The sequence below is a fragment of the Porites lutea genome, chromosome 6 (assembly GCF_958299795.1).
Source record: "Porites lutea chromosome 6, jaPorLute2.1, whole genome shotgun sequence".
NCBI classification, from domain to species: Eukaryota; Metazoa; Cnidaria; class Anthozoa; order Scleractinia; family Poritidae; genus Porites; species Porites lutea.
Window position 1 is genome coordinate 10,989,947 of NC_133206.1, and position 14,782 is coordinate 11,004,728.

Below are 14,782 nucleotides of genomic sequence, written 5' to 3' on the forward strand. Positions count from 1 at the left end.
TTCAAAATAAGAAAACGTTTTCCGAAACAGTTGAAATAAAAACAATAATGGTACAGCTTTGTTATTAAAAACTATATTCAAGCATCAAAACTGTTTCAAGTCGTCTTTTGCTATGGATGGTAAGAATGGACGTAGATTAAAACTTGAAATGTTGGGCCAACGTTTTTAAGTTTTAATGCTATCCTTGCAAAAATCACCTAAAAAGTTATAATGGTGAGTGCTTCCTGGTGACATATTTATTGATATGTTCTTCATAACTCTTCAGGTGTGGAGTATTTTTTGAATAGGTAAAGGCATTAAGTAAAAAATCGACCTAAAAAAGGCTATATCTTCGTGAAACAGCCCCTTTAAGAAGTAAAAGCGTCTACCCTACTTGCAGTGGTTTCATTCCAGTATGGTTTTTAGCCCAGTTTACGAAGTCGTTCACATCAACTCTCAGGGACGTACAATCGTAAACAAGCCAACCTACGCGAATCATGGCAGCGACGCAGACGACTTTTAAACATTACATAAAACCCATGCTGGAAAGAAACCACTGCTAACAAGGTAAAAACGCGTGTATACGAAAAAGGAAAACAAAAGCAATACACTGACAATACACTGGCGCTTCAGTAGTTATAAGAGGAGAGTTTTCGGGATTATCATAATCAACGGAGTCTACCTGTCAGTTAACCCAAATCTGTCGATACCTTCACTCTCAAAAAGAACATGATGTCTACCAAAGCAAAAAAACACTTTTTTTCGTCTCTTTAGCAATTGGCTTTCGAAATATATATATATTTTTGAATTAAATCTATGAAAAGGTAAAAACAGCATTGTGCATGTAAATTTGCATTGCAGTTTATTACTGATAACAAAAGTTGATTTTACTGGCTTTGGTAATACATTAGTGACGTCAAACTAGTTTTATGTTTGTAGTGATTTTCCAGTTCTTTATTGTAAACCTATTCTTTTGTTTAGTAATAAACCAATTTTAGCCCCGGATAGTCGTCGCGTGCTCAATTTGATGCCGCTTGCGTTACTTTCTTCTTTCTTGCTTGAAGCATGTCATAGAATGGATCAAATATCATACTGGCCCTGATTAAAAAAAAAGGAGTAAATTGAAAACTTAATTATGCTGTGATTATAATCAAACAAGGAAGAAGATTAGAAGATAATGACAAATCCAAGATGTCATTTAACTGAGTTGCACATCCTAGCCTGCGTAGCAAGCGTTTTCAATCGAGCCATTGCGCGAAAGCTGGAGTGGAAGCAAAAGAAATGGCAGATCGAAATCGAAGGGGGAGGGGAAAGTGGAAGGAGGAGTTTACTTCTCTTCCCCCCCCCCTCCCCCCCCCACTCCTCACCTTCATTCCCCTAATTTGCACTCGTCCGAACTTTCTCGACAAACTCGCGTGGAAACGTTTGCTAGTACCCAGGCTAATTGCTTCTTAGAGATGCTCTTGCCAAGGGAATGAATTCACCTCGTTCTACTCAAGAAAACGTGTACTTTAAAGAGCCTGGACACATCAAAATGAAACTCACTTTATACAACCAATCCAAGTTTCTCTTTCCTGAGATGATTCTGCACATATACGATACACATCATGGTGACCTACAAAAAACAAAACAGTGGTTTATCAGATTGGAAAGAACATCACGCTAATAAGGCAGAAACAAAGTACTCAACAGTGACTGTATTATTCATCAGAACAGACCTTCCACAACTTTTCCTTCGGAGTCTGTTTTACAAGCCTTTATGAGACTAGAAGAATTATCCGCAGAATATATCTCAAAGCAATACTGAAAAAAGAAACAAAAGCAGAGTACAGTTAGCTACAATACTTACAATCTTGCAATATAAACCTTTTAACTTATTTAACTGTTTTTCATCTAAAGCTAGCAGAGAAAGTGTTACCTTTCTTTTGGAATCTTGGACTTCCCTCACTTGAAGATTTTCCAAGGGAATAATACCACGAGGCTCCCTGTCCTGTCAAATAAAAACCATTCATTAATTACGTCTTCATAATGATAATTACCCTACGAGCAGACGTTTCTTTCCGGCATGGCTTTTAGCATTTACGAAGTCATTCGCGTGACTTGTCAGTCCCGTAGTTGGTTTGTTTACACCCCGCGAGAAATAGGGCGTAAGCAAACCAACTACCGGAATGATAAGCCACGCAAACGCAAAGCCATGCCAGAAAGAAACCCTTGATCGCAGGGTAAATGACAATTAGACATCTACAAGGGAGCAAAATAACGCCGCTAGGAAAGTGAGAGTTGTTTGCACACTTTATTTCTCGAAAACGAAGCTCAAACTAGCGAAAAAAAGTCCTGAACAGTGCTTATTTGTTTACTAAAACAAAAGTCACATAAAAAAAATTAAGCAATTTTAAAGCACTGTAAAAAATGACTTAAAAAGCCTAAGGACGTTCTTGCACGAACTCCCTCATTATTACAACAATTGAGAATAAGGGTGGGTATGTATGTACTGGTTAGCAATGACCAGGACCTGGTAGGGGGAAGTGGAATGGCAAGTACTCTACTTTCTTACAGGAAGAGGCACCAACCCAAGGTCCAGCCCCTCTGCTCCTTACCCTTTTATACAACATTTTTGACAAAAAGGGTAACCATGATGTGATCCCGCGGATCAGGATACTCACAAAACCCTAGTCAAGTAATATATCAAGCATGAGACGCAGTGTTTGATCACCAGATGAAACACTGAGAAGAGAGTTGAAAATACGATGCGCAGCCGAGTATTTTTGACGAACTTTGAGGTGATATAACTTCTCAAACAAAACGATTTTAGAAGGAGAAATTAAGGGTTCCAAAAATGAGCAGTTTTTCATCTGCATTCCAAACACTCATTAAACATTAAAGTCCTTTCAGTAAATTTGTCTTTTCTTCATGAATTATTGATGAATTTGAAAAGTTACTCTGCTTTTTTCTTACCCCGACATTCTTGAAGTAATATAAGCAGTTATCTTTTAGGATAAAGTATCGCTTTCTCCAACTTTTGTGCAAACCACCTTAAAATAAAGTGAGAAATTGATTGATTGACTTTTTTTACAAAACAGGTGCTGAAACATAAAACATGAATATTTGAAGTAACCTACATGTAGATCTCATTACTTATATTTGACATTGAAAACCAAGGCTTATCACTTCTCCAGTGAAGTAAGAGATTACATGATAATGAAATTGAAATGCAATAAATATTGTTCTTTGAGGGTAGCAGAAAATAAAACATTAAAGAACGATATAAATCTGACAGGGAAATAACATTCTTCAATAAATCTGCAACGCCTTGGTGAGTGGATGTTATTGAAATAGAATTACATCCTGAATCGATACCCCGGGAGATCAAATTTTACCTTCTTTTGTGAGCCAGCCTTCTCTATCTGGATTGAAAAAAGTTCTGGTGATATCATTGCCATCATCTTCTGGGATCTTGAATTGTTCATTCTTGATGCTTTCAAACAAGCTCTACAATAAGCAAAAATTCATTAAACAAAATGATACCATCTTAATCTTCATTACTACTGCAGCAAATGGATCATGCCGCAGTACACTTTACCTGGTTATTCCTAGCTGTTTGAATTCCACCTAGTTGTTATATTAACGCAGAGCTTGAAATCTTAGTGACAACAGCCCTGTGACCAAGTGCAGCATCCATTCATTGATAACATTATAGTAATGACTGAGCCGATGTACCAAACACATGGCTATTAGGCCTGGGTTCAAAACTGCATCCCAGGAACAATGCTCGACATAGATCTTACTCAATTAATATTGAGTCTTTCTCAAGTATTCCAAAATCAAGCAAGTAAAAGAAAGGTCCTGCTGGCAGGCTGCTACTTTTAGTTTAGGTGAATTTAAAATAATAAAATTCATAAGCGAAAAAAGTCAAGAAGTCTGAAATGGGTATATCCAACACTTAACCAATACAAGAAGAATATTGATAATGGAATGCAAGTCAGAACCATCATTATTTTGTTTGCACATTTAAAAGGCAAAACAATGACAAAGGTAGCAAGCAGTTCCCACCGTCAGAATGTCAGTTGGAAGATCTTCTCCACAGTTGATTCCTCTGTTCATTTGAATAAACCTTTCAATGGTAGGCTGGAAAGAGCAAAGTGGAATAGTAAACCACCATTCATTGTAACAGGGCAGTAAGCCTATACATAATAATGTACATGTGTCACCCCAACTGTCATGGACACCCAACAATATTGTTTTCTCTAAAATAATGGTTTGAAGAAGCAACTACTGCCTAGAATTTTCTATAGTATGAGGGGCAGCTAAAAATTCCTAGATGAGCATTCCATTTATCTACGATTTTTGAAGCTTATCTATTAAATTCCCTATGATTTTTTGAAGTTCAATTTTTTTTTCATTTCTCTCCCTAGTTAAAGCTATATTTCGTAGAAAAAGTAACCTTTTTTTGGATTAAAAAATGTAATGGAGAGAGCAGAAAAATTTTCACTTTGATAATTCTTTAAATAGCATCTATTGTTTTTGGGAAAATAATAAGTGAGGCCCTTGTAATTTTAAAAAGACTCAAGTTCCCCTAGGATGACAAAACAGATACAATATAGTGGATACTTAAAATACATTTCTAGAGACCTAAAAATAATACTGTGGATAGCCTAAAAAGTGTTTTCACTGTAGTTAGGAGAAAACCATCCTTGGGTGCCCTTAAACTGGGGGCTTGCTGTAACAGAGATTTAACATCTCATTAATATCTGGTGAATGAAAACTTAATTGCAGCCTTCTGTGAAACAGGAAAAAATTGGCATGCAAAAATATATGTGTTAACCCTTTAAGCCCCAATACCCACATATAAATTCTCCAAACTGATCTCCATACATTTCCTTACAGAATCAGTCGAGAGAATTTGAGAAAAGATCAAAGATTTTTCTCTGTGAGATCATTTTATTGTTACTTCTCGTAGACTTTGCTCTTGACAATTTATGGATATAGTTAGGAGAAAATTGATTTTGGTCACTATTGGCACTTAAAGGGTTAATTCTCTCCATAACTTTCAATGGTCCATCTTCAATATATAATAAACTACTTTTTATAACCTAACAGAGTAAGTAGAAGTAAAGTCTTCATCTCACCTTATCCTTGACGCTTGGGTTGTGAAGACTTGTGTTCAACAAGATAAGTGAGAAACTTAAAACATAACAGGTATCTGTTGGTCAGGAAAAACTAGTTATTGTTCATACAGCTACATCAAAAAAGGTTGCTTTGGTAATTGGTCATTTCAGCATATGGAACAATGCAATGATTTAGTTGAGTGACCACCAAACAATAAATTCCCAATGCCCAATTCCTAAAGCCGAAAGCAGCCTTGTGGGGGGGGGGGGGGGGGGGAGGGTTATTTAATTTAGAAACAACGATGGTATCAGTTCTCCATAAAGAACTAGAATACAAAGTGGAAAAGCTGAAGCACAAGAAGTTTTAGGTCAAGCAGCCGAGGATCAGAATCAAATCCGATCTTCCAGTTGGTAAGAAAACCATCCAGGATCAGTCTACAAGAAGTTTTACAGTCGTGGTTGATTAATACAGTCTGTCACTTATTAGTGAAGAATAAATAGGGGAGGGGAGGGGGGCTTAATAGAGGATTTATGGTATATACCATATGGTATGTAGCAAATCTCAATCAAAAAAACTCTTTCTTATAACTATTCAAACTGGTTACTTTCACTTTAAAATCTCTTGATTCTAAGAAAGGCTAATTCAGACTAGGGACATACCTCACCCCACCCCCACCCCCCCCCTTAGAGGGCCTCATAATATATTCAAACCCTTATTATTATTATTATTATTATTATTATTATTATTGTTATTATTGTTATTATTATTATTACTATTATTATTATTATTATCATAATCACACTTTATATCATGTGGTAATATTTTTTGGCATACCAGATGACGTAAACACTCCAGGGTTTTGATCGCAATATCTCTTGGCAAACGCTTCCATCATTCTGTCAATTTTCTGGGCCTCACCAGGAAGACGAAAGCTCCACAAAAACTCTCTGCAAAGTCATCGAATAAATACAAGTTGTATTAAAAAGCCATTACTTGTTTTCATTTCACCCTGACAGGGTTGAAGAAAAACATGTTAAGCTGCAAGCAAGCTTTCCCGGGGCGCTCTGGCAGCAGGGTAAAAAAGGAGGGAGAGCTTGCAGTCACGTTTCAGGAATTGAATTCCGTCTCTGTGTCCCCTGTGGCTAAGGCCATTGACAGAGCTGTCAGTTTTGGCCAATCGGCATGGAGTGGAAATATGTGTCGAATGTTAACAAACATAGAAACAGTGTGCGAAAGATAAATTTCCCACGAGTAAAAGAAACTGCAGTGACAAGATGAAACACCAGAAAATTGTTGAGTTCTCGTTTTCATAGGCAAGTCATTGAGGGTGCCAGATCAAAAGAAGACCATTCAAAAAGTGGCAAACCACTGCTAGCGCCAGCTTCAGCCCTCAGCATTGAGACAACAGGATATTTTGTAAGCTTTGTGGCATACATCGAACTCAGAATATCGTTCCTCCGAAAGTGTTTTGAAACAAAGATGTCTAGAACAACTAAATAAATTGCATCTCTCTCCTGCTATTAAAACAGATTACAAATTGACAGGAATACACCAAACTCAATTTGCCTGTTGCATAAGATGCTAAAATTATACATTTTTCCCCCCTGCCACAATATAAACTCTACCGCAAGTCCTTTTCTTTCTACTGCAAAGAAGCTAAAGCAACTAGCAAATTACCCACCCATAGTGTAATTTTAAAAGTGATAAATCTCTGAAAGAGATCTTATTGTTAGAGCAATATGTGAAATATTTGAAAGGTTTCACGGCAATGAAGGTGTCTAGCCTGTTAGCCGGCAAGTAACTCTCCTGAGGGAACTTTGCGTCATTGCCGGATTAGAAATCAACCAATCAGCATTTCGCAACCTATTCTGATTTGAGAGAGGGCTATAACAAGCTGGAAATATTGCATGTTAAGATGACCACCTATGGTTTGCAATCATAGAGATACTTTGCTCCTCATGCCTGGAATAACCTGACTGATAATATCGGAATGTCTGAAATGCTTGCTTCTTTTAAATGCAATATTATAGACTATATTAAATTTTTTACTAAGAGTTGTGTATTTTATTTTGTTTTGTTGTTGCTGTTGTTTTTTTGGTGGTTTTTATATTATGACGCTATAAATAATTTTTTTGTCGGTTCTTATATTATGTAGTTCGGGGATACTAGCTCTATGTGCTACTCTACAATCCGAAATAAATAAAGTTATGAATGAATGAATGAATGAATGAATGAATTCTGGGATGCAGATATTCAAATTTATGAGACACGAGTGTAAGCTCTCCTTCCCCTCTTCACTCCCCCACCACCCTACCCCCAGGAAAACCCCATGAGAGCTTGCTCACAGACTAATGTTAAGCTAGCTGCATTGTGCCAAAAAAGTCATATTAGATCAAATGGAATTTACCTCAGGGCATCTACCAATGATCTTCCCTTAAAATCATGCAGTTCCACAAAGATTCGAAACACATCCAAGTTAAAATCTGCACTGTGGATTAAGATTAATGAAATAATTATTATTTAAGTTGTACAAGGAGGCAATGAAAATAATGATTAAGACTGATATAAATGAAAAAATACATTTAGGTCGACCTCTCTTGGGACTGACAGATTATTTTCAACTAACTGTAATTAAATTTTAGAAAAATCTTTTTGAAACTGAAAACCCAAAGCAATCACTACAACATTATCTGCATAAACAATAAACATTCATTAAAACAGAAGTCAGTACGCAAGCCTACCGTAGTCCCATTATCCATTTTACACTAATGTATTGGTATGTATGTTTATGTTGATTACCTCATCATCATTGAAATCATCCTCGTCAATGATATACAGGTTGTTGCATTCCTCCTGTATCCCTACTATTTCTAAAAGTCATGTGGAGGGGGAAGAGGGCTTCTTCTTTGACATTATGGCCTAGGGGTGGGTGCTTATTTGGGGAAGGGCGCTTATTAGAGAGTGGGTTCTTATTCAAGGAAAAATGGTATATTATAATTAGTCATTTTCTTAGTGGTGTACGAATTACATTGTACCCCTGGTAAACCATAACCATGTAGCTTCCAGGTGTTTGCCTTTGCCTTAACATGTACTTTGTTTATAAATAACCATTCTTCTTACTTTTCTCCAAGATAATTTCCAATCATAGTTTTATTTAGGCCTTCTTCATGCATAAGGAACTCAGCAATGTCCTCTGGGGTGTTATTCAGCAAGTTGTTAGAGATCAGGTATTCCAATCCCTGTAAGACAGAAAGACCAAGTCAAAATTAAGTATTAAAATACGTCACAAGTAACAGCATACAGTCCCAACCTTCACGAGTGACCACCTATCCAAAACATCAAAATTTTCCCAGCCTATAATTATAACCTCTTGTAAATGACCAACTTTCATAAGCGACCACAACCACTTTACAGCTGTTGGTATTATTTTTTTCCACTGACTTTAGTGAACCCTTGGTGCATGCTGTGGTCATGTCTAACACCACTCTTTTCACTTAATTATCTAAGCCATTAAATTTCAAAACTAATGTCTTGAATTTCATTTGTATAATTTAAAAAAATCAATCAATCAATCAATCAAAATCTAATAATAATAACATAAAGCATTTACGGAGAAAAATATTAACTACTGACTAATGGGTCCAGTAGTTTTTTACCTTATCAGGATCAATGTTGAACTTCTTTTTTCCAGTAGATAACTGCTTAGCCCTTGGGTCTTCTCTAGAACTTTGAAAACAGTTTGTTTCAACAAAGAGATCTTATGTCTTATACGTACATCAGCAGGGTGGTAAGACCACAGGATAAACACATGCATGCTATAGTTTCAATACTTGATAAAAAAAAAATTAAATAAAAAATAATAAAAACAACCAAACCAATGATATGTACTAAAAAGGTGTTGCAAATAAAATAAAATCACTTGGTTAGACTTTTCTCCTTTAGTTTGAATGCAAAAACTAGATAAAAAAGTTGTAGTTCTTAGTGAGGTCCTCTTAGTGGGGTTACGTATGTCCCTCATCTGAATCTTAAAAACTGTCATTTCGCATATTGAGGAGGAAGCCATGTCGCTGTTGGTATTTGCGCTTTTCTCTGTCACTGTCACAGTTCAACCCATCTTTGTGTAGCTTGTCACCATTTCTGCTGTCCTATGTCACTGTTTCAAGTCCATGTAATGTCGGAATTTACCCTAACAGGGCCTCCTTAGTGTGTATCAAAGGTGGCAAACAAAAAATCCATGCAACTTTGACCAAGAGAAAAAAATTGGCCCCAAACTGGACATAATAGGCTTGTTGGCCCCACACCTTCAATTACTAGTCTAACAGTAATTTGCTATCCTTCACAGGTTAACATTTATACTTGTACTACCACAGGCAGACCAAAAAAGCCGTTCAAGGCATTGTGATGCAAAATGTGATCTCATACATTTACTGCATTTTATAACAGCCCCTCTCAGCTTTATTCAAGTGATGGGAGAAATGTTTCATCAAATAAAGAGGTTTTCACCTTTTGATTGCAAAAGTCTATGGTAAAGTAAAAAAAAGATGAGGTATGTACAACAACTGAAACTATTACCCTGTAGGATTCCTATGGTCTGAGCAGCTTAAAATGTTCTCTTATTCAACTTACCCATTTTCCCTCTGATCCACACTGTCCATTTCTGCAGTAACCTCCGCAATCTCAGCCTTGAGACGCTGTAACAAATTAGTGAAAAATATAGTCAGACAAAGGCAATTACTTAGTTAGCCCTGAAACAACCCACAAAACAAACAAGCTTCAATGATCTAGGTTGCATAGACTTGAGACCTTTACTCTACACTCAAGGACTGAATTGCTAAAAAAAATATGGCCAGTTTCTACAGAGATTTTAATTATTCTGATTTTCATCAAAGAAGAATACAGTTGTTTAGTAACAACAGAATAAGGGTTGAATATGATCGATTGGTGAGTATAGTTCTAAATACAGTGGCCGATCCAGGGGAGGGGCCCAGGGGGCCCCGCCCCACCCCTTCCCATATTTTTAGACCAAAATGAGGCCCAAAAGGCCGAAAAGGATTTTTTTGAGACTGGGGCCCCCCTCTTATCTGAAGGTCTGGATCTGCCACTGAAATAGGACTGTTGTTGACAGTAACTGATGTTTCAACAACTTGTACAGTGGTCATCTTCAAATTCAAAGTGAGTTGTACAGTATATTGTCAGTTGGTAGTGTTAGACTGTTAATTGACCTGTTAATTAAGTTGCAATATTATTTGCTGTCTGTTAGTTAAGCTACTCGCTGTGAAAACTCCAAAAGTGATTACAAAACTTCTGTTTAAATTAACATTTAAGTTATATGGCTCAATACCTGAATTTCATCCAGCAACTCCGACTTTCTTTTCCTTATTTCCGTGAGGAGTGCCTCTTCTTTTGGGGTCAAACCTAAATCACCAGGATTTAAAAGATAAAAAATTAAATACATTGTAAGCACTAGAATGATTTAAATGATTTTGGTTTATTAAAGTTGCTTTGAAAAATCTTTGAAAAACTTTTAGGGAGGGTGGCATCTTTAGGGGATTAAAGGGATCACGCACACTTCATAAGTTATCAGGTTTTCTCTAGACATATTTTTATCAGGGGTGACAAATAATAAGTCCAAGACTGGCTAAGATATACTGAAACTTTTGTTGAAAAATTTGAGACTTCACAACAGTGACTCAAGACTGGGATAGACACTTTTTACATCCATTTTGGTTCGTCTTGTTTTCCAAGACCAATGACTTTGTCTCTACCATTTGCTGAACCCTTTTATAAAAAAACGATTAGACCTTATAGATAATGCAGAGGGCAGGGTGTTACATGCATGATCAGGGTATGAGCTTAATGGGCTTAAAGATACCAGAAACTGAAAAAAATCCAATGACAATTTGCATTACAGTCAAACCCTGCTTTACGGACACCCGCAGTTTGCTTTGTCCCTGGGCAAAGAAAGTCCTTACATTTTCTCTAAATTCAACCCACTTAATATGAACACCCTGTTAATAAGGACACTTTCTATGGCCCTCTCAGTGTCCATATTATTTAAATGCATGTTGGCCATCAGATTAAACCATAACCCTGACATAAAAAAAACCTCTTTACAATAACCACTAAGGGGAATGAATGAGTAATAACCAGAGGTTACAAAGTGTGGGCGGCAACGATAGAAGGTCAAAACGCTTTTGCTCCATTTTATTTGCGATGCTTTGCATAAGTTTCAAGTGACAGTCAAAACACGCGTGATCAGATTACGAGTGACAGAAGGTCCAAACATGTGTAATCTAATTGTGTTCTGTGCATTCCTTTATTCTTAGCAGAAGTCCAAACGAATGCAGGCTATATAGGGTACATAAATGTGATGCATGCATAATAACAACCTGGAGATTAGGATTGTGGGTGACAAGAGGAGCCCACAACAATAAATTAAACATGCTTCTTCATACAAGAGCACCTAACACAAAATGACTCCAAACCTCAGTATGATACCCTCCTTGTCATGGGAATGTTAACCACAAAAATCTCTTACACTTATGGTACAGTAATAAATGTCTTCAAAAAAGAAGTGAGTAAATAAATCTCTCAATGTGGTCCAATTGTTAACTCTTTAAAATCTTCTCTGTTGATATCTTTTCACTTTCAATTTTGAAACAGTGTCAACCACAAAAACAATGGGTAAAAAGATTCAGCGGGGAGAAAAAGAGTAAGCCAAAGAAATTTCGAATGTGGGGTATAATCCAAAGTAAGCATCGGTAATAATTATTTATCTTAGATATCAATGACAAGAATTCTCGAATGTATCGATAGCCAATTTTAAACAAGTATCAAATTACAACAAATACTACAATGTTTTCCAGAATTGAAAAGTACATGCCGTACATATAATTTTCTTCCAAACGAATTTCCTTAGCCTATATATAAACAGCTGTAAACTTAATAGCTTCGAAAAACCACAAAATTTTGTGTGTGAAATGCCACATGAGCGAAGTATGAAGAGGGGTTGGCTATTTTCAGCAAACCTCCCTAACTGAGTTTCAACTGCAAATTTGCGGTAAATCTTACCCCCTTTTTTACACTCACACCAGTGTATTTAATAACCAGTTTTTAGAAAAACAGTCTCAACATTAAAAAAGAAAAAAGCGCGGTAACAACTCCTACTTCCTGCAATCATCGTGAGACAAAACTTGTGCATGCCAGAACATCGAAAATTAATAGGCTCACCGTTCATTTCCTTGGTGGACTCCATTCTTTCTGCAACCATCGCCGTCGACATAGCGTTTTGCTTCCCGAATACAATGACTTATAAAGTTCAGATTCTCTCTCTGGAAGACCAAATTGTAATCTATTCCAAGCACTTCCGACGAACAACCCCTACCTGGGCGCCATCTTGTTTGTCAATTTTTGCACTGACTTGTTCCCAGGCCATAATGCAGAGTGAGGGCGATTTCCTGCATCGTAGAGAAGAACCGGCGTTCTGTGTAAAGGACCACCCGCGGCCAACCAGAGGAATGTTGGGGAAAACGAGGGGATGGATGGGTTTCTCTGTCCCTGGAGAGGGGAAAATTGACGGCATTGTTTTAACTTCAAAGCAAAGGGGTTGGGGAATTCAAAATTTTGTGGTCTTTGTTGACAGTGTTGTTTACGCAGACTATCATTAAAGGTCCCCACATTTAAATGAATCCCACGAGGAAGATATCAGGGGAAGTTTTCATTGAGAAGAACTTGAAGGGGACTTTGTCTTGTCAAATTCCCCTAATCCCCAGGGAAATTGTAAACTTTACTCTGCCCATTTTATGGCAAACCCCCTAGTTGGCCCGTAGTCCTATCGCTAGGGGAAGTCAATGACTTGTGCATAACATAAGTCTGAAATGTCATACAACTCTTCACCCCCCTCACCAAAACAATTGTTTCCATTCAAAGATAAGTGTATGCAAAATAACTGTAAGGAGTTGGGCGGAAACATACCCGCCCCCCACATTTTTGTTGGATGGAGTTGGCTCTTTCTTGGGGTGAGGGGGGCGGGGAAAGTACTTTCCGTGTCTGGCTTTGGTGTTTTGAGTTTTTATACAAATCAAAATGGCATAGTCGTGTGTTGTCCAGCTGAGTAGTGAAAATCATGTAAATGCACTGCTGCATTTATTTAATTTGGCTATTACTGTGAAACTTTGATACATTTAAGACATCTAGTCCAAACAAAGGACTGTCACTACATGCTGCTCTCTAGCAACACCAAAACCACCACACTGTTTAGCAACAGTTGCACTCACTTACTGTGCAGCTACAGTTTAGAGTCCCTAATTTAACAGGGGTGTAGCTACCTGTACGCACGGTACACTGCCGTGCATACCTGAAAAGTGCGATGGTAAAAAATGTAATGATAAATAAATAAATAAAAAGATAATGATAATAATTAAAAAACATTCAAATGGAGCACAATAATAATTACTTTAAAAAGCAAAGTCTGCTTGTTCCTTTAAATGATGTTTTTCCAAAACAACAAGCTTTTTTCACACCCAAAAGTCAGTTTTTAGCAAAGTGAAGTGATTCATTAAATGATATACCGTTAATCCTCTATTAAGCCCCCCGGGGTGCTTATTCTTTTCAAGCACTTTTGAGGGGGGGCTTAAAAGAGAGGGGGCTTATTTGATTTAGCAAAACGCATCACCTGTAGCAAAAATACCGTGGTATGAGATAGAGTAGACTTACGCGTTGTACAGTTAAAGTCACTGTCAAAAGTATTTAATTCAGTTGTGGGAGCCTAAAAGTAACAAAAACAAAATTCTTATTCTTCAAAAATGTGCTTTCGGCCTCATGTTCTTCGGTAATTGTTATGAGAATGGTTACTTGTACTGTATTGATTTGTCGTACACAACTTACAAACGAAAATCTCTGGAAAACTCCTCTTATATTTACATTTTTCATCTCTTGCATTTAAGTGTTTTATATAAACAACCTTGAAATTTATGATACGGTATTTCTCCACAGAGAACTAGAGCGCAAAGTTGAGAAAGTTAAGTATATGAAGTTGGAGGTCAGGCGGCCGAAGACCAAAAACAATATGAACTTCCAGCCTGAATAAACCATAACTGATCAATCCACGTTAATCGTTAATTTTTTTGTGAAGAATAAGGATTGGGGGAGGGGGAGTCTTAATAGAGAGGGGGGCTTATTAACTTTCCTCCTCTGAAAAGGGGGGGAGGGCTTATTAGAGAGGGGGGCTTATTTGAGAGGGGGGGCTTAATAGAGGATTTACGGTATTTAGAGAAAATTAGGTACAATGGCGCACAGATGGGAAGCTGAAGGTATGATACCTTGGCCACACCCTAAAGACCTGGAAAAGACTTGGGATTTGGGACCTTGAGGAAGGGGGAGTGGGTACAGGGATTGTAAAATAGTTTGCACCGCCGGAAAAATCCTGCCTATACCCTGGGGAACATAAAAAGGCCAAGTGTCTAAATGCACTAGACGAGGGTGAATTCCTTTCGGATAAGTTAACATCATTTGTGCAGATTCATCAAAATAATGCTCACTTTCTTGCAAGGTACAATGATATATTACTTAATCCTCCCTGGCCAACTATGAAATCAACTTCAAGGTATCTGGATATTAAATGAAACTTTCAAAATGCTGTTATCTTTTAAGAGCCCTCCTTCCAACGAGTACCCTTCCTTTTAGACAAGTTTTTAAA

General features: G+C 37.2%; 1 protein-coding gene across 1 annotated transcript; it reads right to left on the bottom strand.

Annotated features, from left to right (window-relative positions):
* Positions 1 to 822: 822 nt before the first annotated feature.
* LOC140941599 (cytohesin-1-like) lies at positions 823 to 12,504 on the bottom strand. Its single transcript, XM_073390618.1, has 15 exons — positions 12,316 to 12,504; positions 10,427 to 10,500; positions 9,712 to 9,776; positions 8,742 to 8,811; positions 8,206 to 8,324; positions 7,493 to 7,573; positions 5,920 to 6,032; positions 5,106 to 5,179; positions 4,030 to 4,104; positions 3,357 to 3,468; positions 2,935 to 3,011; positions 1,898 to 1,969; positions 1,698 to 1,782; positions 1,525 to 1,594; positions 823 to 1,077 (listed from the first exon to the last, which is right to left on the bottom strand). The coding sequence occupies exons 1-15, from the start codon at positions 12,365 to 12,367 to the stop codon at positions 999 to 1,001; spliced, it is 1,218 nt and encodes a 405-aa protein (XP_073246719.1). The 5' UTR covers positions 12,368 to 12,504; the 3' UTR covers positions 823 to 998.
* Positions 12,505 to 14,782: the final 2,278 nt, after the last annotated feature.